This window comes from Necator americanus, chromosome V (genome assembly GCF_031761385.1).
Source record: "Necator americanus strain Aroian chromosome V, whole genome shotgun sequence".
Taxonomy (NCBI): Eukaryota; Metazoa; Nematoda; class Chromadorea; order Rhabditida; family Ancylostomatidae; genus Necator; species Necator americanus.
Window position 1 is genome coordinate 15040924 of NC_087375.1, and position 24576 is coordinate 15065499.

General features: G+C 41.0%; 1 protein-coding gene across 1 annotated transcript; it reads left to right on the plus strand.

Moving 5' to 3' along the window:
- Window positions 1-12125: 12125 nt before the first annotated feature.
- RB195_013935 (uncharacterized protein) lies at window positions 12126-24075 on the plus strand (the record flags this gene model as incomplete). The annotated part of the gene is made up of 15 exons (XM_064203975.1): window positions 12126-12222; window positions 12506-12659; window positions 13130-13244; window positions 13305-13528; window positions 13624-13752; window positions 14592-14661; window positions 17464-17543; window positions 17597-17687; window positions 17746-17827; window positions 17934-18037; window positions 21849-21937; window positions 22126-22276; window positions 22334-22433; window positions 23814-23974; window positions 24031-24075. The coding sequence occupies 15 exons, from the start codon at window positions 12126-12128 to the stop codon at window positions 24073-24075; spliced, it is 1692 nt and encodes a 563-aa protein (XP_064059856.1).
- Window positions 24076-24576: the final 501 nt, after the last annotated feature.

Sequence of the window (24576 nt, forward strand, 5' to 3'; positions counted from 1 at the left end):
AATCCTTGAGCAAATAATTGTGAGCTCCTCAAGGTAAAAAACTGTATAGAATGAATGCCGATTTGAAGACATCGTCATGTTATTGGAATTTTATTTGGTCTTTTAAATTTATTGGATTTATTAAATTTGTTGGAGTTTTTGCGTTCCTCACAACTAATATCACGAGCATGATACTACTCAATTAGCTCAATAGTTGCTTCTCGTATTTTATAGCAATGTCTGTCTGTCAATTATTCATAATGTAACTTGAGTTAACGCAAACTGGCCGTTTAATTTGTAATTCTTAGGCTCGCAGCTGCAAAAAATGATTCATTTGGACAAAGATGTTTGCAGGCCAATCGAGCGTTTCTTTGTGTTAGCATGTGCAGGACATCATAACAGTCTACTCTATAAATATAAATATAAGTCTATAAATAGCCGTAGAGAGTTCATTGTGCCATTTTTCTTGCTCTTCATGTTGTTTATCATTTTGCTCGCTCTTTTTTGCTTTCATGTATTACTTGCCCTTGTTACTGTTAATGTTATATGGTTTAATTACCCAACTTTGAGGGAGTGCCAATAAAGTTGCTAAGTTGCATCCCGCGTGGCACATATAACGAGACTGTCAACTACATGTCAAATCATTACAACTAATACTGATAATTGATCCTCCTGGGGTGTCATTTCCGGGTGAAGATTTATTTTTAGTAGGGATTTAAAACCGCAATAACATCTAATAACACTGTGTTATGATGCATAGAGCTTCGCACAAACAAATCTCTGAGCTCCTCTTAGGTTTCATCCGCCACGGTCTCTGCTGGCTCAATTATGTACGTAGTTTTATTCGCAACAAATATTGCTTCCAATGATTAAATATTACAGGATATGCTCCATTTCCTAGCTAATTCATTCTTCACTTTAATTAACTGACACTAACATTACTTATTTTTTTAAATGTATTTTCAATGTTTTTCAACGCGATCGGAGAGAAGCAAATTTAAATAAACAAAGGATAAAAAACAGATAAATAAGCAGATCTTCATGTCGGCGCTAATTATATTCCTCAATTTCCGTGACTCGTGGATCGAAGTTTCCCTGAAAGCGTCTTGAGCGTGATGATCCAAACAGAATCGGATATCGGCATGCTGCATGGTCTGCGGCAGGCATTGAGCTGTGTGTGCATTCTTCTGTCGATCTATTGTCAGTGCTGTTCGTTTCAACGTGTAATCACTTACTAATCGATTCTGAATTCTATGATTCCTGAATTTACGTTCGCGACCCATTCACTTACTCTACCGAAAGTTAGTTTGTTCGATATTAACAGAATAGTTGACCTCCGTGCTTATAAAAAGATTATTCATTATTGTTCATTTACATTTTTGTTTTTACTGACGTTATCTATTATTTGTAATACAAAGTTCTCAGTATACTGATTGTTCATTGTACTATCCATAATCATATTTCCTACGTATAACCGCTTCTGATTGCGTTCATCCACCTGTCGCGTCTACAGCGGTGCATGCGCTTTCTCCACCGCGCACAACTTCTTCACTGACCTCTGTCCTGCTCCAATCAATGGCGACGTTGAAAAAAAACTGCGTTACAGAGTAAATGGCCATTGTGTCTTGAGCAATTCTTGCTTCTTTAAAAATTTCGAATTTCGAAAGATTCCATCAGATTTGTTCCTTCTGAAGAACTTATTCTTCCAAATATTTTATGAATTAAATGTTCAGAAGTTACATAGTCGGGTCAAACCGACATGAAGCGCGGTGCATTTGCATTACGCGTTCGAAACGGCGCTGTGGAGGCAGCAGTTAGAACCGAGGTGGGACCATCGCAAACTGCACCGATGGATGGTTTTTCAGTACGCTCCTAACCGCTGCCCTTTACCGCACCGCCTCAAGAGAACCCGCGTACGCAGTCGCACCGTGCCTCATATCGTTTTGACTATACTATAAATAGCTTCTTTTTTGATCACAGCCGTAACCGCAGAGAACAATTCTTTGTTCCAATGTAACTAAATAATGCATATTTCTTTTTAACCGTTACTTTTGCAGATCGCAGCAAATGAACTCTCGCTTTTTGAAACGATTGAATTGATCCCCTTTGGAACTAAACAGAAGTAGTTTTAAGAATTATCAGGAATTTTTCTTTGGGATTATATTTATTGAAGAAAGTTGAATACTATACGGAAATGTTTCTAGTTATCCAATTATCACTACTATCTTTGAAGCATTTGTTTCTCAAAGGGATTAAAAAAGAAATAGTTCTGAAAGAAATTTGTACAGCTAATTTATTAATTCCTTTCGGTGATTGAGAACATCAGAACTCTTTTGTCTTTCTTCATATTTCTCCTTTTCTCTTTTTTTGAAGTTATTTTCCATCCATATTGCAAATGAGCTTTCTCAAACAGTTCAAATTATCTTCACGATGAGAGAGATATAGGCAAAATTACTCCGGTTACGACGTCAAGAAAGCTAACTATCTTTATGGGTAAATAATTCTCTGGAATCTCTCATTAATTTTTCCCAAATGTTTTACAGGTTTTCTTTTTTCAATGCTTTAAGTTTACTCATACAATGAACTCGTATTCTCTGCTGCTTTGCTAATTTCATTCAATCATGGTCTCATAATTCCACGAATTTCTTCCTTATACTATTTGATCGTTTGTTCCACTATTTTCCGCTTCTTCCTATCCTCATTTCCTCTGCATTTCTCCATCCTTCTTATTTACGAAATTTGGCTAATTCTTCTGCTCTTGTGCGGAATGCCACCAATTGTCAAAAATCAGCAGACTGCATGCGGTAGAGATTGTTACAATGTTTACGTACTTACTAATTTAGATCGTATTTTATTTACTTGCTAATTATTATGTGGTGGTAATTATTTACTTGCTAATTTGAAGAGAAATGTGATATATTATCACATTTCTCTTCAAATTTTTGGCAAAAGGTGACGTTGATCGTCGAGAGGCACATTTCATTTCGTTCTTGGCGGAAAATGTACTCGTCCTCTCGGGAAATTGCTCTCAAAGCGTCGGTTTTTCGTAGCGATATCCATCAATTCGAGAGCCGGACCGGTGCGGTCCGTTCTCTGAGCAGATCGAAAATGTGTGTGCCGGAAATGGCGATCGTGGAACGAGCAGACGGCAGATGTTCGATGGGATTAGATGGAGTGGTGCGGGGACCGCGATACGCCCTTTTCAAGCGAATCACTCACCATGTCCGAGCTGCCCGGAGCGACGGCGAATCGGTCGCTCGTGTTTACGGCCTTTTAAAATTCGCTTTATTTCTCTTCCTCGTTAAACCATTTCAAATAATTAGTTGGAACTTATTGTACGGCAAATAACTGGTATGTTTAAACCAGACTCCAGTTTTTTCTTCGTTCAAATATCAAAAAAACATTTCAATGCAAGAAGTAATTCCTATTTTCGGTTTGAGCGCAGCCGGTAAGATTTGCAGCTGTGGCCGCACGATCGAACGATGGTTCGAAACTGCTCCCGTGCCAACCAAGGCTTCCATCACTCCGAGGTCGATACATTCGTGCTAGACTTTTCTGGGAGGATAAAAACGCTGAATTGGTACATCGGCCACCCTTCACAAGCCACTCTATAGGCCAAACAAGCGTTAGTAAACCCGAAACGATTTTGAATTGAAGAGAATGCGTTGGCGCATCCCAAGCGGATTAATTAACGCCGGACACTTCATCCATTTTAATTGTTAATTTCATAATCGTTGAGGGATAGGCGACAGCTGCGTGAGCAACAAAAGCCATGCGAAGGGATAACAATACTCCCGAGCCTACGGGATTATGAAAGCGATTAGCTATTGTTCGCAATCGACAGCATCAAGCTCTCAACGCGATTCATCCCTTCAACAGACAGAAGCTTTGCGTAAATGTTCTCTTTTCGAAAATCCAGTAGTTTCCCTTAGCCTCATTCACTGCAACTACGCGAAACCCGAGTGTCCTTAGTACTGTCTTAAATAATTGACCGGCTAGAAATTCTATCGGGTTATCCAATAAATGATGTGATATTCTATACCCATTTTGTTTTACGAAGCCAAGATAAACAAAACTTCTCCAGAGTTCTAAGAAAAATAGCAACAATAAAATATGCTCTCCTTCTGTAAATATTTGCTAACACATTCTTCCCAATTTATGTTTGATATTTATGTTTAGAAAAATGCGACTTGTTCATACGTGAAGTTTAATGGAATTTTAAGTTGTTATTTTGAATGTTATGTTAGGTCTCGTCGACAAAAGTTGTTTGCTGCTTTTTTGCTTCCGTGGGTATCTAGGATCCTGTGGAAGCGAAAAGTAATCAGTGGCAAGCAATCACAGTTTAAAAAAGTGCAATTCAGAAGTTCTGAATGCACCTTGCATGAATGCAAACAGTATGATGTCATTTTCCACATTAGGTTTCTGTTTGTTTTGGCTGTTATAATGAGGTCCGAGGAAGTCGTTAGACAGCAACATTCTGCTCGCAAATACAGTATTTTTGCAATCCGAACGCTACCCATTCGGCCATCTGGTGAATGAGGAGCTGGCTCGTTTGAGTGTTTTAGAAATTTGTGCACTTCATGGTTTATTTTTTTTTTTCAAGAAAAGTTAATTTTGAAACACTGAAGTTGACATTTTTTCCTGGGACACATCGGTTTTAATTGCTTGATGATTTACCTTTTCACTGTAAGAAGATTCGTTGGTATGGATCATCTTCTGATCTACCACTATTCGTGGTAACTTAGGATTTATAGCAATGGTAAATAGTAAGACTAAACGAGTAGACTGACGAAAAAATTGAATTTATGAATGAGAAGATAATTAAACGAGCAAATATACATTTTACGACAGTAAAAAAGCGAAATTCTGATGTTTTGAATAAAAGAAGGTGGCTTAAATTTTTCTTCGTGTTTAGCGAATTTTTTGTTTCAAGACAACGTTTGTATCTACTAAGTGAAACCTACAATTTTTTTATCATCGCATTGCTTAAAACAGAAGGCACCACTGCGTTGCATCTCAATTGTCTAGTTCTCAAGTCTTAACATTCGTGCGATAGGAGCAACTGATAAGATGGTGCACATCAAGAAAATTTACCTAAATTTACTTCTAAATGACAGACAAAACCAGGTTAGAGGAGCAAAAACTAGCTTTAAAATTGGATGAGAAAGAAATGGTCTAAAATAGGACCTTCTGGCAGGTAGCTCTGTCCTGAATCGTGAGTTTTTTTCAATGACGGATCATTAATCCGAATACTTTTCTTTTCGCCCAGCAGCTGTTCGATTGATACTAAGTTATGAAGGGTTTTGAGACGAACAAGAGAACTCTTTTTGTGGAATAATGCGAGATACTCACGAGAGAACAAAGGAATTAAACATCCATCTTCTTCTGTGGTGAACAGGCACTTGCAGTGGTCTCTTAGCGAAGCACATCCACCTCATCCAGACAATTTCGATAGGAGAGCGATCCTGCTGGGACATTTCAGCACATAGCAACCTCTACCCAGTAAAAGGATTAAGTCGAAAAAAAGGTCTGAGATGAGCTCGGAGCTGTTCGCTGCAGCGAGGTGCGACGGCACAACCACATGGCACGCGTTCTTTGCTTGCGCTCTCATGTTGTGTTCATCTATCTTCAGTAACATATGCCGGGGGCTCAGCTGCCACTCACACACACATACACGCACAACAAACGATCGATATGCATGCAATTCACTGTTGCACATGTTGAATTCTTTCCCTCGCTTCTCGCTGAACTCATTCTGCTGTACAATTCTCCAGAGTTCTTCGCTAATTACAACCGCTCTGAAAATCCATCCCACTAGAACCACTGTCCTTTGACTTTGATGTGTATTCACATTTTGATTTTTCCAGGGGAATTTCCTGAAATATGATGTAGTGAAGTTATTATTCTCTTAAAACACCTTTTTGGTCACTGTAATCTACTGCGAAATTCATGTGAGCTTCAGAAACCAATTCCATTTTTCTTGGCCCAATCTATCGAAATGTTTCGATGAACAATGATCTTTTCCTGGAATTCTCCTTATTGTTCATTAAAATCTTTCTGGAAAATAATTAGCAGCTATCACCAGATAACTGTTGCAGAATTCACCTTTTTGGTCACTGTAATCTATTGTAAGCATTGGGGAAAAGTGGATGTTTTAAGGGCATCATATTTTGTCATTCATTTTGCATTGCTTTGCAGATTTTTTAAAATAATCTGTTTCCCTTTTCTTTTCTATGATTGTGACTTAATAAGCCCATTGTTTTTTCTTCTATCATAAGAACTAGGAACTTTCGGAACAGTGTCCCTTATTAAGCACCTATACACATACATATGTACATGTATTTACGCAAGCGATGAGCTGCAGGATCCCGTAAACGAGTCTGGAAGAGCGAGAAGTTTCCCTGAAGAGGAACCACTGCCTCAACGTTTACGTTGACAGTGGAAAGTCGGGAATAGTTTTTTTGAAATTTGAATCCATCATCCATAACAAAAATCCTCTGAGGAAGTACCATAATATCCATTCTGTAACGCTAAATGTTTCCAAAATGATGACAATATTCCAGTTGTCTGGAGTCAAATTCACTGCTCGAGGAATACTCAAAAAAAAACTTCTATTTATTTTCCTTTTCTCCCAGTAAGTACAACCGACTAACGCGTGCGTCATTTAAGAGATCCACTGCTTTCTGTTCCTTACATATCTGTACATATCTAGATGGCAATTTAGAGTCTAGTTTGCATACTTCCGCATTTCATCAGGGCAGGAAATGTACATTAAAAATACATATTTACAACTCCTCATCAAAATTCTTTGCATCCTCTTGTTTGCCTCTAACGTACATTCCTTTCTTTGCTACTCTGCACATTTCAAATCTTCGAAAATTCTGGAAAATTCCTGAAAATCAGGTGCAAATGATGACAACTTGTGACGCACTCGTTGTTCGCATTCCTCATTCTATGGTTTACAAAAACGTGAAACGTTTACATTTTTGCATCGGTTATCAAGAATATTAAAATCATCCACATACTCTTTTTGAAATGATACAATAAATTATGAAGATTTCGGGGAATTTTGGCCTCAAGTTGACCTTTAAAGTTTCATATAGAGAACACCACTGGCTAAAACATTTTGTGTAACTCTTCCCGAACGCATGAAAAGCAGCAGGGGAACCGTCTGAATCACATTCTGATTTGCCGCAGTCGGTGTTATCAGAAGTGAGATAAAGTGCATGTTACGCAAAGAACTCGACATTTCGCGCGCAGACGAAGCAGACGCTGGCAGAAAAACGCGATAAAGAGCTCTAATGCTCCTCGCTCGCCTTCTGGGGCACCGGACGTTAACGAAATGGCAAAATAACAACGCACCCACTCTAGAACGAACCAACTTCATGCCGGTGCGGGCTCACCGCCATTGTGGTGCATTATCTACACGTGACATTGATTGCATGCTTCGTTCCTCGAGCCTCCGGCGCCGATGTGTTCCCTGCTAAGCAGCAGCAGCTCCAACTGAAGGTGGTGGTAGGAGGGCGAATCGAATTGAACTTACTCACTGCCCCCAGCGAGCACTCTTTTTCCTCGTAGTCGTTCCCCATTATTGATAAGAGCTATCACCAAGCGTTGCTTACTTCTTTTGCCTGCTTATCGGTCCCTTTGCAACCATTGATGGACAAGCGCAGGCCTTTCTACGAGCGATTGGCTCGAACGACAATATGTGCAGCGGTACCTCTTTTGTCTCGACTCCTTGGAAGTTGTTTTGCCTCGCTCCGTTATTTCGAGCAGAACTGATGTTATGCCTGAGTATCTGCAGAGGCTTTCTTCATCAAACGTTGTTTGTTTTTTTAACGATGGTCAAAGCTTCGAAGAACCAAAGATAGTTCCTATACATCAGTGACTAGTCGTTCGGGTACTTCCCGAATTTCAACATTCCACATAAGGATGGGGAGTTAAATTACTGTCTTACAGAATCCAGAGAAACAAACTGAGATTCAGGATTTGAAACCTTCTCTTCCGTTATTTTTCCACATGATTCGTGTACTTCTCACAAACGTTTTTTCTGCTCCGTCCAACAAACGGTTCCGTTACGGACAGTACACTTTTTGAAATTGTTCAGGATGGAAATCCATTTGATTATTTCTTTCATACTTGAGCAGTTCAAAGCTTAACTTACTACCCCGTTCAATTCCCATGTGGAAATTGTCAAATTCGAAAGAAAAGCAAGTTAAGTATTCCTGAAACTGACTATGAATAAGCCTTGCTCCGTCATGCGCTCATTCTTCACTGCGTCTCTTTCGCTTTTATATCAGCTCTTTATTGCTGCACTCAGTCAACTGCGTGTAACGCTGCGCTTTTGATCCGAAGCTTATGAAGAAGACTGAAGAAGGCTCTGTTGACTGGATAAGAAGGTGGGACTCCGACAGAGCTAATCACCGGCTCAATAGGCTTTAGCGTCAACCGATCCGCCGCCTAATCAGAGAAGACTGCTGGGCTAATTGCTCGGGTTTGGATTTGCTGGATTGTCTGCGCTGAGCTCAGCTCCAAGTTCATTGGAATTCCGTGCTGTCAACTCTTGTTTGAGCAGGCGCTTTCCGACACGGTGAACGTCCCGTCATTTGTTGCTAGTAGTGCCTGCATGTTCTTCCTAGCTACCTCAATTGCTCTCATTAAACACCTTACACTCGTCTATTTCACGTTGCACTGAACTGGTCCACAACTCGTTCCAAACCAAATTCATCGGACTGCCTCTCCTGAAATTATTTCTTTTCGATCTAGGTTAAGCTACGAAAATTTTCCCAGGCCAAGGAGGACAAATATGCTATAAGGTTCCAAAATTATCCTCGTCTATATTTCTTACGAACGACGCTAGAACATTCAGCGATTTAGAGAACTGAAATTCGATCCGTCAGAAATTCGACTCGGTTTGAGTCATTCGAAGCCACGTGTAGTAGTTATAATTGTCACTTCATCATTTCCATCGAAATATTCTCTTCTCTTGATGTTAGAATTTTTGGTCGGTTGTTTTTCTTTTGTTTTACACAGCAGTTTTTGCATGAATTCGTATTATCTTCGATAAAACAGAAAAAAAAGATTGTCTTCCGCAAGTAATCGTACCAGCAAGAATTGAGCAACCCATAACATTTATCGAAACGTTCCCTTGAGCTATAATTCTCTATAATTATGCTTGTGTGCATACTTCAATTTTTGCATTTTTTTTTTTTTTTTGCAATTGAGAATAGTGCATTCTCAATTGGGAAAGTAGTCGATTTCTAGACATTTCTGTTCTCAGAATTTTGACATATTCATTTTTGATTAGTAAGAGTTCTCTTGCACTAGAATTAACAAAATTAGTACCAGTTTTATGGGAAAAAAGTGGATTACATGCACCCCAGAATGCCTCTGTAGCTCAATTAAGTGAACCTATCGTTTTCCAAATCTGGTTAAAGACTGTGGAAGGGTTGGAATGAACCTGTGCATTTGTCCATCGTAGATATTTTTTGATTAGTGGTGAATAATGCATTCCAGAATCAGGAATCCTCAGATTTCAGAGCAAAGTATTCACATTTCTGTACAAAGTGTTCGGGACGTGAAGATGCAGTCGTTCGTTCGGTTCTGCTACGTGCCGTCGTGAATCTACTTAGCCTGGCAACTTCCTGTCAGCTTTAGAACAGCTGCTGCAGAATCCTTAAATGTCTTCTCAGCTTTTATCGGACGCAAAAAAGAGCAGCGCACGTTTTGCACCTCATTCCTCCTCTACACGAAACAACTGTTGCGTGTTCCTGTAATAAGAGTGATCATGTGGTGAGGATATGAGGAGAAACATCACGGAGGGACGGAGGCGGCTAGTACTACATATAAACCTTGGTTCAGTCTTCTTTGTTAGCACAGCGGATTATTGCACTTATGTTATACTATGTTATATGCTACATTGCATCGATCTAACGTTGGAGTGTTTTTCGTTCAGTTCAGCGCTCAGATTCTCGAACTACAATCCTACAATCCTTGTCGCGATTTTTCTCAAACTGTCTCCTCTGTAGTCATAGCATCTTGATATGAATCAACTAGATCTTCTGGATGAATCTTGTTAGCACTGTCTCAAATATAAGCATAATCTATTCATAAACAAATCTTTATTTTTAAAAAAGTCTAGATCGTTTATTTCTTTGATCTAAAAAGGTCTAAATAGTCTATTCATAAGCAATTCTTTAATCTAAAAAAGTCTAAATGAGATAATAAAGCGGCGTGCATGAAGTGAATGTGAACCACTCTCATGTTTCTTTATTTTTAAAAATTCTCGACCAAAATGAAGTCTTCTGTGCACACATATTAATATAAACGATATTCTTACGATTATATTCCTGTTGATTTTCCTGATCTTCCATGGTATTTTTTCTTAATCCTCTTCAATCCAGACTATTCGGGCAATTCTGAATAGTCTCGGATTTATTCTGCAACAAAGTTGCCACTACTAAGTAGCACCCTAGAAAACTCGGTCTTCCCTTTTATTTAAAATTTCAAAAATTCAAATATAAGCATAATCCCACTTCTATCAGCAGTGTTTTTACCCGCCCGTACCCTTTTGTGGCTTCGTCAAAAATTTTATTCTTGAACGCAGCACGAATTCCATTGAATTCCTAGCAGAAGCAAAAAAGTAAAAAAAAAAGACAGACGCTTTTTGAACAACTGCTCAGCGGTAGTCAGCCATTATTAGTGCCATTTCTCCCCTTGGTACAACGTGCTCTGGCAGCTACAATTATGGCTAAACCGAAAAAAAAAGAATTTCTGGGGGGATTTTCGTTGAAATGATGTTTATTTATTCTTTGAAATTCTGAAAATGAAAATAAGCGAATGTGATGAACATCTTTCGTGGTGCCTTCGTGGTTGCATCGCTGATATCGTTCTCTTCAGAATCGATTCTAGATCTCGATCTTCTTGTATCTGTGGGTTACTCGAGATGTTGATCACAATAATAGCATTCTCTTGTCTTATCACCAGTCGATTTCCGTTTTTTGGTGAAACATACAACATCCAATCTCTTCTACGTCTGAATTTAACACATATGATCGAAATAGTATTTGTGGTAAGAGATAAGATATAGTGGATATTGTGGTAAGATACTAAAATTTAAAAAAAGATGACTGAACATTGCACAGCATTACCATAATTTGGCCTGACTTTCAATACCACAAAAAAAACGACATCTATCAAGCGCCCAAGGCAAATATTCATTCATTCAATGACATCAAGGTGAAGATATCATGAATAACGCGTCAAAAATTAAATACATAGCTTTGTTTACCTAGAGAGGGTGATCTCGTTTGTGTTCTACCAGCGACGTCTGCGCATTTTCCCCAAAGAACAGCATAGTTTAGTAGAAAAAGTAGTTGATTTCTATGCTTTTTCATGTCTAAAGTCAGCGTATAACGGAATTGAAGTGGTACGGAAACCACAAGGAACCCGCAGGGCTCCGGTTGTAGATTACGCAACCCAGCGTTGCTTCGCTCAACTCCCTCTAATCATTGTAGAAAAAGCGTAGAAGACTGCATTTTTTCTCACAAGGAAATTTGGAAGGCACTCACCTCTGTGCACACACCGCATCCACGAGCAAGATTCGAAGATCGATGATCCCCTCGCCAGCATATTCGAGTAAAACCAATGACTTGGCTGCTGTGGTGACAGGTACAAGGGGACGTGTTCTAAGGTACCTCGTAGGAACTAAGGCGGTTCTCAAGCCGTTTCTTACGAAGGAACGAGGGAAGTTGAGCGGAGCTACGCTGTGTTCCGTGGTCTGAAACCCAAACTCTACGATCTCCTGAGGTTTCCGTACTACGTCAATTTTGTGATACGCTGCTTCTAACTTTTTGTTATGTGTATGAATACATACATATGCTGTATGTTGAATCTAATCAGACAGCTTCATGATTAATTTTAAAGAATTTCGGCTCGAAAAAACTCGATGAAATCGCTAATAAGATATAGAATCCTTTAGTTTCGGGATGAGAACCTTCAGTAATCTTTGGCTGGAAATTCCCTCCAATAATTCTTTTTTTGAAGTCATCATTATATCAACTGAATTATTCTTGCCTCGTACCATCAAAAACATCTGGCTTTCCAAGGTGTGCAGGTGTTATTTTCCTTTTTGAGGGTGACGTTGCATGTTCTCTGTCAAGAGTGCGGCGATCGCAGCAGTTACACTATGGGTTCTCATGTTGTTCTACCTATCAACTCAGCTATTCGGGCTCCAGACGCGAGGTAGGACATTTTCGGACTTCTTCGAATGCACTGCGCTGTATTTCTTCAAATTCGTATCTCACATACGGAATCCCGAGACAGAGATTTCATGACACTTTTCCTAGGCCAAGTGAAACAGTTGGTACAAAAGCTCACGGATATGATGCTTAATAAAACAGTAGACGTAGGCATCAATCTTGCATGAAAACATGGATTTTTGGGTTGTTATGTTGATAACGGGTTGTAAGATTATCCTGCAAATTTCTAGCATATTCTATTGCGCAGCCTCAAGTATTATTTTCAGCAAACTACGATAGGGAAGAGGTGAGCGTTCAGTTGGATGAAGCCCTGCAAAATCTTCGAGAATTGAGGAAACAAAATGAAAACCTCAAAGAATTGATACGAGCAGAAAGACAGGAGAGGGTTGAAAAAGAAAAAGATGCAATTAGGAAAGCAAGGTACGGTTTGGCGCTTGTCAGCCGGCTTCTACCTCAGAACTTCCTTCCATTTATGATTTCTACTGGTCAAAGTATAAAATGTCAGAAGCTACTCCTGTGTAAACAAGATTTTTTTACTGTAAGGTTCTGTACTTGTTTTTTACTTTTTTACTTCACTTTACTAGGTGAACTGGAAAAGAAAGTTACAAATTCTAAACATCACTCAAGGACTCTTTCAGAAATATTAGGAAAAGACTAGATCTCTCAAATTATTCAGATCTAAAAAAAATCTTCTGCGAAATCTCTAGGTTTGCTGCATGTGCGTGAGTGCACATAATCTTCACAACATATTAATTCCAGAAAAACAGAAAAAAAACCTTTTTAAATATTCTATAGATTATTCTGTATCAAATTACCTAGACCAAAGCTATTCCTCAAAAAACATCTAGGAAAAAAAACTCCCTTTGGAGACAGCAAACTATCGATTACAGCAATGCGGGGATTCTCGATCGAAAGACAGAGGTGGATGGCAAGCCAGTGCAGAAGGATCTGTACACCCTCGAGCACGAGGTGGCTAGACGTCTTCTGGAGACCCGGATTTGGGAGGTAACGATTTCCTACGAGCGCTAGTAGATTCTAAATCTAAATCACTCTTCTTTTTCCAAGGTTTACTATTACCTACATAAAAGACTCCTCGAACTGCCCGTTAGTGACGCTCGGGTTGCAAATCACACAGAGGAACAGCTTCTTTCGCTAATAGCGACTTCTTCAAATTTCTCCGACGTTGACGCCGCAGCTCTGTGGAGAAGAAACTCGCTGCAGACTATCACTGACAGTATACAAGAGAAGATCCACCAAATGCAAAATCCAGATGACTGCCGAACTGCACAGTAGGTCCACTATTCTAGACAAGTTATCGTGTAGATTTTTGTTCATATGAAGCAATGCATATACGATAGATTTTCTATAAAATCCCTGCCCACAGAGCACTGATCTGTAATCTCGACAAAGAGTGCGGATTCGGCTGTCAACTACACCATGTTGCTTACTGCTTTGTGACTGCATTCGGATCGGGAAGGATGCTGGTACTGAACAAGGATGGCACAGCGTGGAGGTGAGCACGTGCTAACCACCACCTGCTTGAAAAATTGCGGACAAAAATTTGCGATTGTCATGCTGCGCTCCATAGCGCTTCCGAAGAAACTGCAATAGGCTTGCGCATGGCGAAACTTTTGAAGAACGCGCGCCCGCTTGTAGCTCATGAACGTCGACTAAAAGGCACGGTAGTAATCAAAAGAAGACGAGTTTGCAAACACCCATAGATCCGTTAACTAAAACCGTTTCCCACTCTAGACGACTAAGGGGATTTAAGCGGCCACGCTCATATTCATAATCTAGATCCTGACCTCAATTTCGTGATACGTTGTTTTTGACGAAGAACGACGACGTAGAGAGTTGTGGAGAGCGATCTCTCTTTTGTTACATAATTTTAAAAAGATCGTACAACTCATTTTTTTGCGTCGATGACGATTCTCGGCTGCGCACGTATAGTAGGGTCAAAACGACGTGACATGCTGCAGTTGCGTACGTAGCTTCTCTCGAAGGTAGAGCGGGGGAGCGTAGCCACGCCGTTTCGAGCGCGTACGCAAATGCACCGCAACCATACTACTCGTGCTTCATGTCGTTTTGATCCATCTACATGCGTTTTGCGGCGCTGTTGGAGCTCTGCTGGCAGCCTAGGACCCTTGGTCCTCCTAAGTTCTTTGATTTCCGCATCTGCAAGGAGAATTTTGAACTTTCGGGTTAACTCTACTTTCACGCGCCCACTAATACCTGCTAGCTGTAGAAACCTAATTCCAAAAATTTCTTCGACTGCTGAGTTTGAGGATTCGACTTTTCTACAAAAAGGAGAGAATTCTCCACATTTCGCCAACAAAAAGATGTTGGTTTCAGGTACTCAAGGAAAGGCTGGGTGGGCGCTTTCCAACCAGTGACGAAATGCAAATATGATGACGTCATAGGAGTAAGTTACTGTTCCTTATATACTTATATCGTTGTCTGGAATATCTTACAGTATACATCTACCTTGTGAAATAAATTGGTGACATATAGGGACAGTGAAAAGCAGTAAGTTGCAAACTACGGTTGTCGTGCAATTTTTGCTAACACTTTTCCGAGCGCTCCCTCTTTTATGGAGAGCGCGTGTATCAAATCTTTTCTTTTTTCGCGAACTTCTGCTGCATGATTCACACGTCTTTAGGATGGTGCTTTTTTTGTTACTTTGTGCGTTTACGCGCCTTTTGTTTGATCAACATCAAAGTGATACCCGCCAAGATCAAAGTTATACTGATACCTAGTTTACTCTATACTATCAGCCGAACGTTTATTATTCCCTGAACGTTATCTGACAATACAATTATGGATGAATAAATAAATTTAAATTTCAAATGGTTGAACCAGTACTTGATGGGAAAATGAGGCAAAAGGAAAGTGGTTGCTCAAACTCTGAGAGAAATAACTAACATGATCGAAACAACTGGCCAGAATGCGGTGCGACTATGCTAAATGTGATTCTATGGCGACCCATATCTTTTTTGTTTCAGCTGAGGGCCTTTTTGTAGAAGGCATGCAGAAATTGACAACTTTCAGTGCACAGCAGTGAGCACAGAGCAGTTCTCATGGAAAAAGCACAAAAACTCCAGTTATTTGAATAAAAATGTCTGTTCTTCAAAATATAATAACCAGAATATGTAGTTAAGGGTTGTGTTGTAGATTTTCAAAGGCAACATACCACTAAGTTGACTTAGTTGGGATGATGATGGATGGATCTCTCTACGAAAAGACAGGTCCCGAAATAGAAAAGTAAAATAGAAAGGAGTGTAGGTCCCGAGCGCTATTACGTACAATTCATCTTAATTACCCCCGGAAACGGATTTTCTTACGAGACACTTAACAATGTGAATGTGTCACGTCAATGGATAGTCCGTGGTCTGCTAATGCGCTCTCTCCCACTTACTGACAGAGGTGGCGGCTTCTTACCGGAAGAACTTCATCCCTAGCCCTAACATTTCGCGAAGAGATCACAACATTGCCAATTTTGTAGTATGCTTCCCGTAAGTAGTTTTTTAGCAAAGTGATTTCTCTCCGAGCAGAAATAGTGTTGGGTTTGTCATAAGAATTGCGAAATTTACTGTAAAGATATTCTGGAATTCTCATCTACTATTTTAGGTTGTCATCCTTTTCCTCCCTTACTTCTCACTTTGCCCTGAAAAAAAGAGAAAATCCGAAGTCAAACAAATCCGCAGTTCTAGTTTACCCTTTCTGTTGAAGGTGCCATGTGCTATGGGAACATTCTTATGCACTTTGCTCATTTGCGATGACCTGAAAGCAATAATAAAAAATATTAAGAGCCCAGAAGTGTTTTAAAAATGTTAAGGGACGTCACTGACCCCCTATATTCCACTATTCTCCATTGGCTAGGTGTAGTGCAGTTAATTACAGGTGCTGTAGCCGCGCGGTCGATGGTTCGAGGCCGCCCTAGGGCAGACCAATCGTTTATTCCCTCCGGATCGATAAATTGGTACCAGACTTGTCTGGGAATATAAAACGTTGAGTTGATCATTAGCTGGTCCCGCAAATTATTGTACAGGCCAACACCCGTTCTAAAAGACCAACGATTACAAATTGCAGTAAAAACGCAATGGCGCATCCCAAGAGGATTCACGCGACAGTAACGTCATCTTCTTTGTTTTCTTATTCTTCGTCTACGTTCATTACCAATTAATCATCTATAATCTCCGAAAGTGTAATACTTTACCGATGCTTAAAAGTTCTTCGCATTGCGGCTTTACCAAATACGGTTAACCTCATTGTTCCAAAGAAACACTTGAGTAGTAGTGGGGTCAAAACGACCTGAAACGCTGTGCAACTGCGTAAGCGGATGCACCGCGTTTCAGGTCGTAAGGGCGCCACGGACGGAATAGCCAGCCCCTTCACCCTTCAAAAATACATTTTACCCACCATCTTAACTAGTTTTCGAATGTATTTGGATCAAACTCATCATAGGACGAGAAAAAACACTAAATGTTCTTTCTTCAATCTGGTTCGAGAGCGGCAAGACTACTCATTCGTAATTAGTTTCGGCCTCATGACTAAATGCAATAATTAATAAATACATATAACTCCAATAATGTAATATAGAGGATAATATATGTATATTTAATAATAATGCAGACAGGACCAATACAGTCGTCGCCAACTGTGTTCAACCGGGATGGACGCAACGGTTTCTCCACATATACTTTCCCCCTACTTGAAAGACGCTCCATCTTCCTCCTGCTCTGCCTTAGAATCTGAGATGGTGCAGATTTCAGGTGGAGTATTTGTATACGGGATGGGAGACTATGGAGAGGTGGGTGATTCCGTCTATTTCTTCTTAATTGCCGTAAAAAACGGCCCGGAAGATGCGGCGCCGCACAAGGCTGGCGCGCTCCACTCGAACTCCCTGTAGAAAATAGTGCGCCAAAACGCCTGAAGCCGTATATTCCGGGCCGTTTTTTGCGCCAATTAGGAAGAAATGAACGGAATCACTCTCCTCTCCATAGTCTCCCATCCCGTATACGAATACTCCACCTGAAATTCGTACCACCTCAGATTCGTGGAGTGATGCCTTTAATTGCGTCACCTGGTCGAACACGTTCGGCGACGACTACATGTGATGTTCTACGTTGTGCGTAGAATATTATGGTCTACCTAACCAAACTGAATCTAAATGACACTTTCAGAAAAATAAGAATGAACGTGTCCTCATAATTTCGTTTTGTAGTCAGACATTCCTGCTCCTTACTCTCTCGTGTCGAACGCGCGCGTGGTTCAACTCGGCATAGTGGATGGATTGGCAAACAAGTGAGAAAACTGCTTTCAAATAACTGAATCGTTAACCTGAAGGAATATTTTAGGCCACCATTCTTACCGCTATCAATACCTAGACAGCTTTCTGAGCAACTACTGAAACTTCACTCAAACCCTCCCGCATTCTTTATAAGTCAGGTTAGATCAGAAGGAGAAGAATCTGTGCAGATTCGTTTTTTTATCTATGCCTTTCAAGTTTATCTGGTATCTAATGAGGAACGGCGAACATTTCAAGACCGCTTTGGACATGCAAATCTCGGGGATGCCCTTTGGTAAAGGTTAGTGTTTCCGACTAAAACTTCTAAATAAAGTATTTCATAAAAATAGAAGGTCTAACTTCTCGCAGCTTACAATGGACTGGATCACCAGAGCTGAATGTTTCAGGTCCGATAGTGGGATTACAAGTACGTCGAACTGATAAAGTTGGAACAGAAGCGACATATCACTCTGTCGATGAGTACATGCAATGGACAGAGATATGGTTCAAGGTGAGTGACGAAAAAATCTCTTCATTGCGATTGAAACTATTTGTGATATCCGCATTGACCTGCTTGACTTATGCGGCGGGAGGATGTTACGGTCTATAGCGACTATTCGCATCTTCCTTTGATGTGTCGTCTTCAAACATTTCCGAGCTCATCCTGTACCATCTTTAGGTAGAGATTTCATTTTTTCTGTTTACACGTTTCGTCAAATTCCGCCAGCATCCGTTCCGCTTGGTTGATGCTTTGGGTTATAAGAACGAAGGATGATGTAAATGCGCGAAAATTCGATTTTCCTTGAATCTTAGCATAGAGATTGCAACTTGTTGATAGTCGAATTTAAGCAACAGCCAAGATTGTTAACAAAATTTATTACGGCTAACGTTTCGGCGTTGTCGCCTTCGTCAGAGCCTGGAAAGTAAGAACATTTGCAATATATCCCCTCAAATGCCTCATCCAGAACAAGTCATCATCCCCTAGGATATTACACCCGGAAACAAAAACCAAAAAAGCCCAAATCGTTGTGCCTACCTTAGTAGCCGCGTTGCCGTGATGTTAGCGGATATCCGCGTGGTGCTATCGCTCCGCTGATATTAATTAGGATGCGACCCGCATATGACCCCGTAGATCAAACCCGCAAAGGTCTTGATACAGAGCCAGCTCGTTGGTCACGGCTAAGCACTCTTCCTTTCCTATTCATTTTTGGACCTTTTGCATTTATCCAAAACGCTTCTAAAGTTCTGCGAGCTATAATTTCGGGTTCGTACGATAGAATTGTGACAGCTATGCAGAAAGGAACGTTTTCATGACATTGTCTGCGGTGAACTCCGAGGGGAGTTGCTGCATTCGATTGTTTCATCCCCTTAGATGTTCTTTAATGCGAACACAAAGGGGGCGCCCTGTTTCGCCAATGTATTGGTCCCCTCATGTTTTGCACGAAATTAGATAGACTACACCAGAGAACATGCAGTCCCCTTCCCGGATGGGCATATTACACAGTCTGGAGTGAAACTATCTCAACCGCTTCTGTCTCAGTCTATCTAATTTCGTGCAAAACATGTGGGGACCAATACATTGGCGAAACAGGGCGCCCCCTTTGTGTTCGTATTAAAGAACATCTAAGGGGGATGACACAATCGAATGCAGCAACTCCCCTCGGAGTTCACCGCAGACAATGTCATGAAAACGTTCCTTTCTGCATAGCTGTCACAATTCTATCGTACGAACCCGAAATTATAGCTCGCAGAACTTTAGAAGCGTTTTGGATAAATGCAAAAGGTCCAAAAATGAATAGAAAGGAAGAGTGCTTAGCCGTGACCAACGAGCTGGCTCTGTATCAAGACCTTTGCGGGTTTGATCTACGGGGTCATATGCGGGTCGCATCCTAATTAGTATCAGCGGAGCGATAGCACCACGCGGATATCCGCTAACATCACGGCAACGCGGCTACTAAGGTAGGCACAACGATTCGGGCTTTTTTGGTTTTTGTTTCCGGGTGTAATATCCTAGGGGATGATGACTTGCTCTGGATGAGGCATTTGAGGGGATATATTGCAAACGTTCTTACTTTCCGGGCTCTGACGAAGGCGAAACGCCGAAACGTTAGCCGTAATAAATTTTGTTAACAATCTTGGCTGTTGCTTAAATTCGACTATCAACAAGATGATGTAAATGCCGGCCGTCAATTTTCACTCCCATGTGACTTTGAATATTTTGGGTGACCTTTGCCACCTTGACGTGGAGGAATTTTGGTCGCGATGTTGCTTTACAAATCACGAAGTATCTTTATGTACGAAGTAGGGAAAATTGGTTGTGCAGGGCCTCCATGACCGCTTCGGTCTCAACTGTATCAAAGACTTCCTTCAAATCGGTGAAAGTGAGACGCAGCGGCATCTTGTACTCCCGCAATACTTCTATGAGTTTTGAAACTGTGTGTTTGTGGCCACTGAACTGTAGTGAATCCTTTTCGGAACCCTGCTTTCTCGCTGTCCTTCATCTGATGTTCTTTCTATCCTGTTTAGGATTACCGAATAGCGATAATTGCCGATGTCTTATGGGTCTCTCTTCTTATACAACAGCATGATTTTGCTGGTTTTCCATTGCCCAGAAACCTTGCATTCCGACATATTAGATTTGAAGAGCCTTGTCAGAGTTGATGAGGACTGGCAGTAGGTACTTCAGATGTTCAGGGTTGATTCTGTCAGGACCGGGTAGAGTACGATTCTTCACCGACATGATGGCATGTTGGACTTCGGAAGGGAGGACCTTTGAAATGACATGCCCATCTTTCCTCAGATGGTGAGGAAGCAAGTGGACGTGGCTGTCGAAGAGATCTGAGTAGAAGTCATGAATGACCTTTTCCGTCCCCCATCTCGATGCTGTAGTTGTTCCATCTGGGGTCCGGAGAGCAGTCATTATCGTTTTACGATTGGCGAAGTTCCGACGGGAGTAACGAATGCTCTGTCCCGCCTCTGCAGCTTCAGCCTACTCTTCTCTTTGAAATCTCCTTTTATCGCCTCTCTGCAAAACTTTGCGAGCTCGGATGTGAGTTCTTGGTTGCCTGCAGCTCTTGTTGTTCCACGCTGGCGTATCAGCTGCAGAGTTTCTGGAGACAGGCGTCTCCTGGTTTCTTTGAAACTCCTCGCTTTCCTCGTACAGTCGTGAAGATGTTCTACAAGCCGTCCATATTCGTCGTCGATGTTGTCCATGACAGTATCTTCCCAAAAGCCGGCAAGAGAAGCGAAGAGCTCCTATCGATGATGGTTTAGGGAGTTCGCTTTGTAAACTTCGCGGCTTTTTCTCCTCACCGTGTGAAAGAAAATCTTTCTCGAAGAAGGCAATGGTCCGATTTCGTGCAAAACTTTGGTACAACAGCGACATCCGTCAGGCAAAACCTTTTGCTGATGATGATGTGGTCGATTTCACTATGATACTCTCCATCGGGTGACTCCCACGTCCAGCGTAGAGAGGACGGCTTCTGGAATTACAAGTTCTCATGGATGATCTCAGTCTTCATGATAAACTCGAAGCCCTTGCTCAATCCATTGAAGGCCGTGGGTTCCGATGTGAAGTTCCTCCGGCGTTCTTCTTGGGCCAACCTTAGCGTTGAAATCGCCAATTATGACCTTGTAGAAGGCATGATCTTCTTGGTAGAACTTCTCTAGGCCCATATAGAAAGCTTCGATTTCTTCTTCTTCGTAGCTTGATGTTGGAGCGTAAACGACGAAGATAGTCAAAGCTGGTATTGGGCCACATCTTCTCATCCGCAGACGTCCGATTCGGGTCGTAAGTTGTTCGAAAGAGTCGATGTTTTTTGCCCTACTCGTGTTGGCAAGTACGCCAACTCCACCAACATCTCTACTGTCGCATGTTCCTAAGAAAAGTTCTTCTCCAGTTTCATATACGGCGTTGAGAGGGTGACGTCGTCTCGTCTCGGTCAGTCCGATGACATCGTACTTGATCCTTCTGGCTTGCATCATCAGATCTTTGATGGCCGCTTTCGATGCAAGCGTACGTGCGTTGTAAGTACAGATCGTCATCCTTGTCCTTTTCCGTTTCGGTAGCCTATATGACTCCTGCAACCCCGTCTTTCCTGGCACTACCATGCTAGCCTTTTCTCCGGGATCAGGAGACTCTTTTCCATTACTGTGCTTTGCATAAAAATTTGAAAATTTAGGACCTATGCTCAGGTCACATCAGACATGTTGAAAATCCTGAAAAATTCCTCATTTCCTCTCTGTTTGTATTTTCACTGTTTTATTTCTAATGTAACTCAGTTATGTATCACTCCTCAGCACTCGTTGCCTCTACTTTTCAGATACAAGAAAAGAAGCAAGCAAGAAGTGTGAAGCGTCGCATCTTCGTCGCAACTGACGATCCCTCTGTTATATCGGAGATTAAGGCGAAGTAAGTAATAACTGCCTTTTCAATCCGGTTTACGTGTTTTTTGTGCGCCTGAGATCCACACGGAGAAGAAAATTGCAGTCTCTCAACGTATTTATGACATGATCATACAATGACTGCTACTGAACCCGAGATAATACATTTGCAACACTTTTTTCAAAGCAAAACTGTTTTAAGGGAAAGTTTTGCAGGTACGTCAACTACGAATTATACGGGGATACAAAAACAGCTAACACAGCTCGATTGGAAAGTCGCTATACGGATAGTTCATTGTTCGGAGTGGTCAGAGACATAAGGCTGCTTAGTATGTGCGACTATTTAGTGTGCACATTCTCTAGTCAGGTGAGATGGGACCTGTTCTTGTTTTATTTGTACATCTGCAAAGTTCATATGTTTTAGGTGTGTCGAATGGGATTTGAACTCATGCAAGTGCAACAAGGTGATGCTGGAGAACGATTTCATTCTTTGGATGATGTGTACTATTATGGGGGGCAACATGGTTGGTTCTTCGGTTTTTCGAGATTGCTTTCTCCAATGCAGGGAAAGCCATTTAATCGTTCTTGGAAATAAGGAAGAAATGAAATGCAAAATCAGAAAATATTGGTCTGACGTCGTAAGTGTCTGCGTGGTGTATTCAGATGTACAGATGCAACAATATATCTTACTGTTAATGTTCGCGGGTTACGGTGCTAACATTTGAAGTGTCAAAGTTTCATAGGTGTCCATTCCTGTCCGATCGATATCGGTAGATTGTATAAAAAGATCTGGAGCTGGATAGGAGGCAGACCAGTTAAAGGTATCACCCCAGGAATCTGGTACGGAATTCAGGTGGAGTATTCGTATAGGGGATGGGAGTCTACGGAGAGGGGGGTGATTCCGTCCATTTCTTCCTAATTTCCGTTAAAAAAAAGGCCTGGAAGATACGGCTTCAGGCGTTTTGGCGCACTATTTTGTACAGGGGGTTCGACTGGAGCGCGCCAGCCTTGTGCGGCGCCGCATCTTCCGGGCTGTTTTTTACGGCAATTAGGAAGAAATGGACGGAATCACCCCCCTCTGCATAGCCTCCCATCTCATATACGAATACTCCACCTGAAATCTGCACTACCTCAGATTCGTGTGGTGATGCCTTTAAATCAAAAAGATATTGCTCGGAGGTCGTCACCATCTGATCATTTCAACCGCCAAAATTTGCTTATAATGTTAAATTAATCCTGCAAAAAAGATTCTGCCTACCATTGATTCGCAGCATTTTGCAACTGGTTGATTAATATCTCATCAGTTGTGGTAGAAAATGAATAATAGGCATTCCATAAGCGTTACGAGGTGAAAGAAGAGAAAGTTATAGAGAGACCATTTCGTAGATTGCAAAGAAGAAAAGACTAAGAAAGAATGTAACGCAGTCGGTGAGCGGGTTTTGTACGTTCGGTGATTCGGAACCTTCCTAGTGCTCACAAGGCCCTTCATCTCCCTCGACACGATCAATTAGTATCAGACTTGTCTGGTAGTATAAAAACTGTGACTTGACACACATCGGCTAGCACCTCTCCCCGACTCATCTTACAAGGTTCATTTTAAAAAAACACCAAACGTTTCTAAATTAAGTTAAAACGCTTGAAGACTCATTCCCGTGAAGACCATTTGACTGACGACGTGCACCTCACCACTTTTACTCCAGTTCTTATTCCTTCAACGAGCCTTAATAACTACTTAAAACCACATTATGTCCTAGATACATACATACGTGAAATCAAAATGAAATAAACTGAATTAATTAATTAACTTCATTTTCTATGGCCATCGCAATAAGTTACTTACTTTAGTAGTTCATAAAACTTTATCTTATTTCTGTTTATTTGCTAGTTCCACATGTGTATTTTAGCTCATGATCTTGTCGCAGTCGAAGACCACATACCTGAGAATCCTGAAGAGATCGAATTACGAGTCGGAGACGTCATAGGTATCGCTGGCAACCATTGGGATGGTTTCTCCAAGGGAATGAACAAAAGAACTGGTGCTAGCGGATTATACCCTTCGTATAAGGTAAGCTGTGGATTTGAAGCCTGAGTCCATGTTTACTAAAGATGTCCTTGTTACAGGCGATCGAAAAATGGCGGATAGTCGATTTTCCAACTTTGAGTTGACATTTCTACGTATCATCAATGTCTAGTCCAAATTCTGTGTTATGACATTCGGGTAATATAGGGATCGTTAAAAATCTGTTTCAGAGTTTATGATTGAGCCTCTATATTTATTAATTGAAAGTGATGTTTGCTTGCCTATTGCAACTCTTGCCTCTGTGCCAGTGAGCTCAATTTTTTCTAATGCTTTGCAATTTCAAAACTTTATTTTTATATTGAACGTTCGTGTTCTTCACAAAATCTCCAAGCATTGATATAAAAAGTATAGCCGGATCGCTGAGGACGTATGAAGCGCTAAAAGCCCTTGAAAGCTTTGTTTGACTCACAAATTCATGTCTCAGCTCCTTAGATCTTCTTTTTTTTTTCAAAATAGTGAGAGAAGAACTGAATCAAGGGCTCTCGCTTTGTGCACGTAATAGTCTCAGCTCTGTAGATTACTTCCAGTTCGAACCACAACCTTTCGCCTTCTCGTCTTTAGGAAACAATTCTAAGCTGCAACTCTTT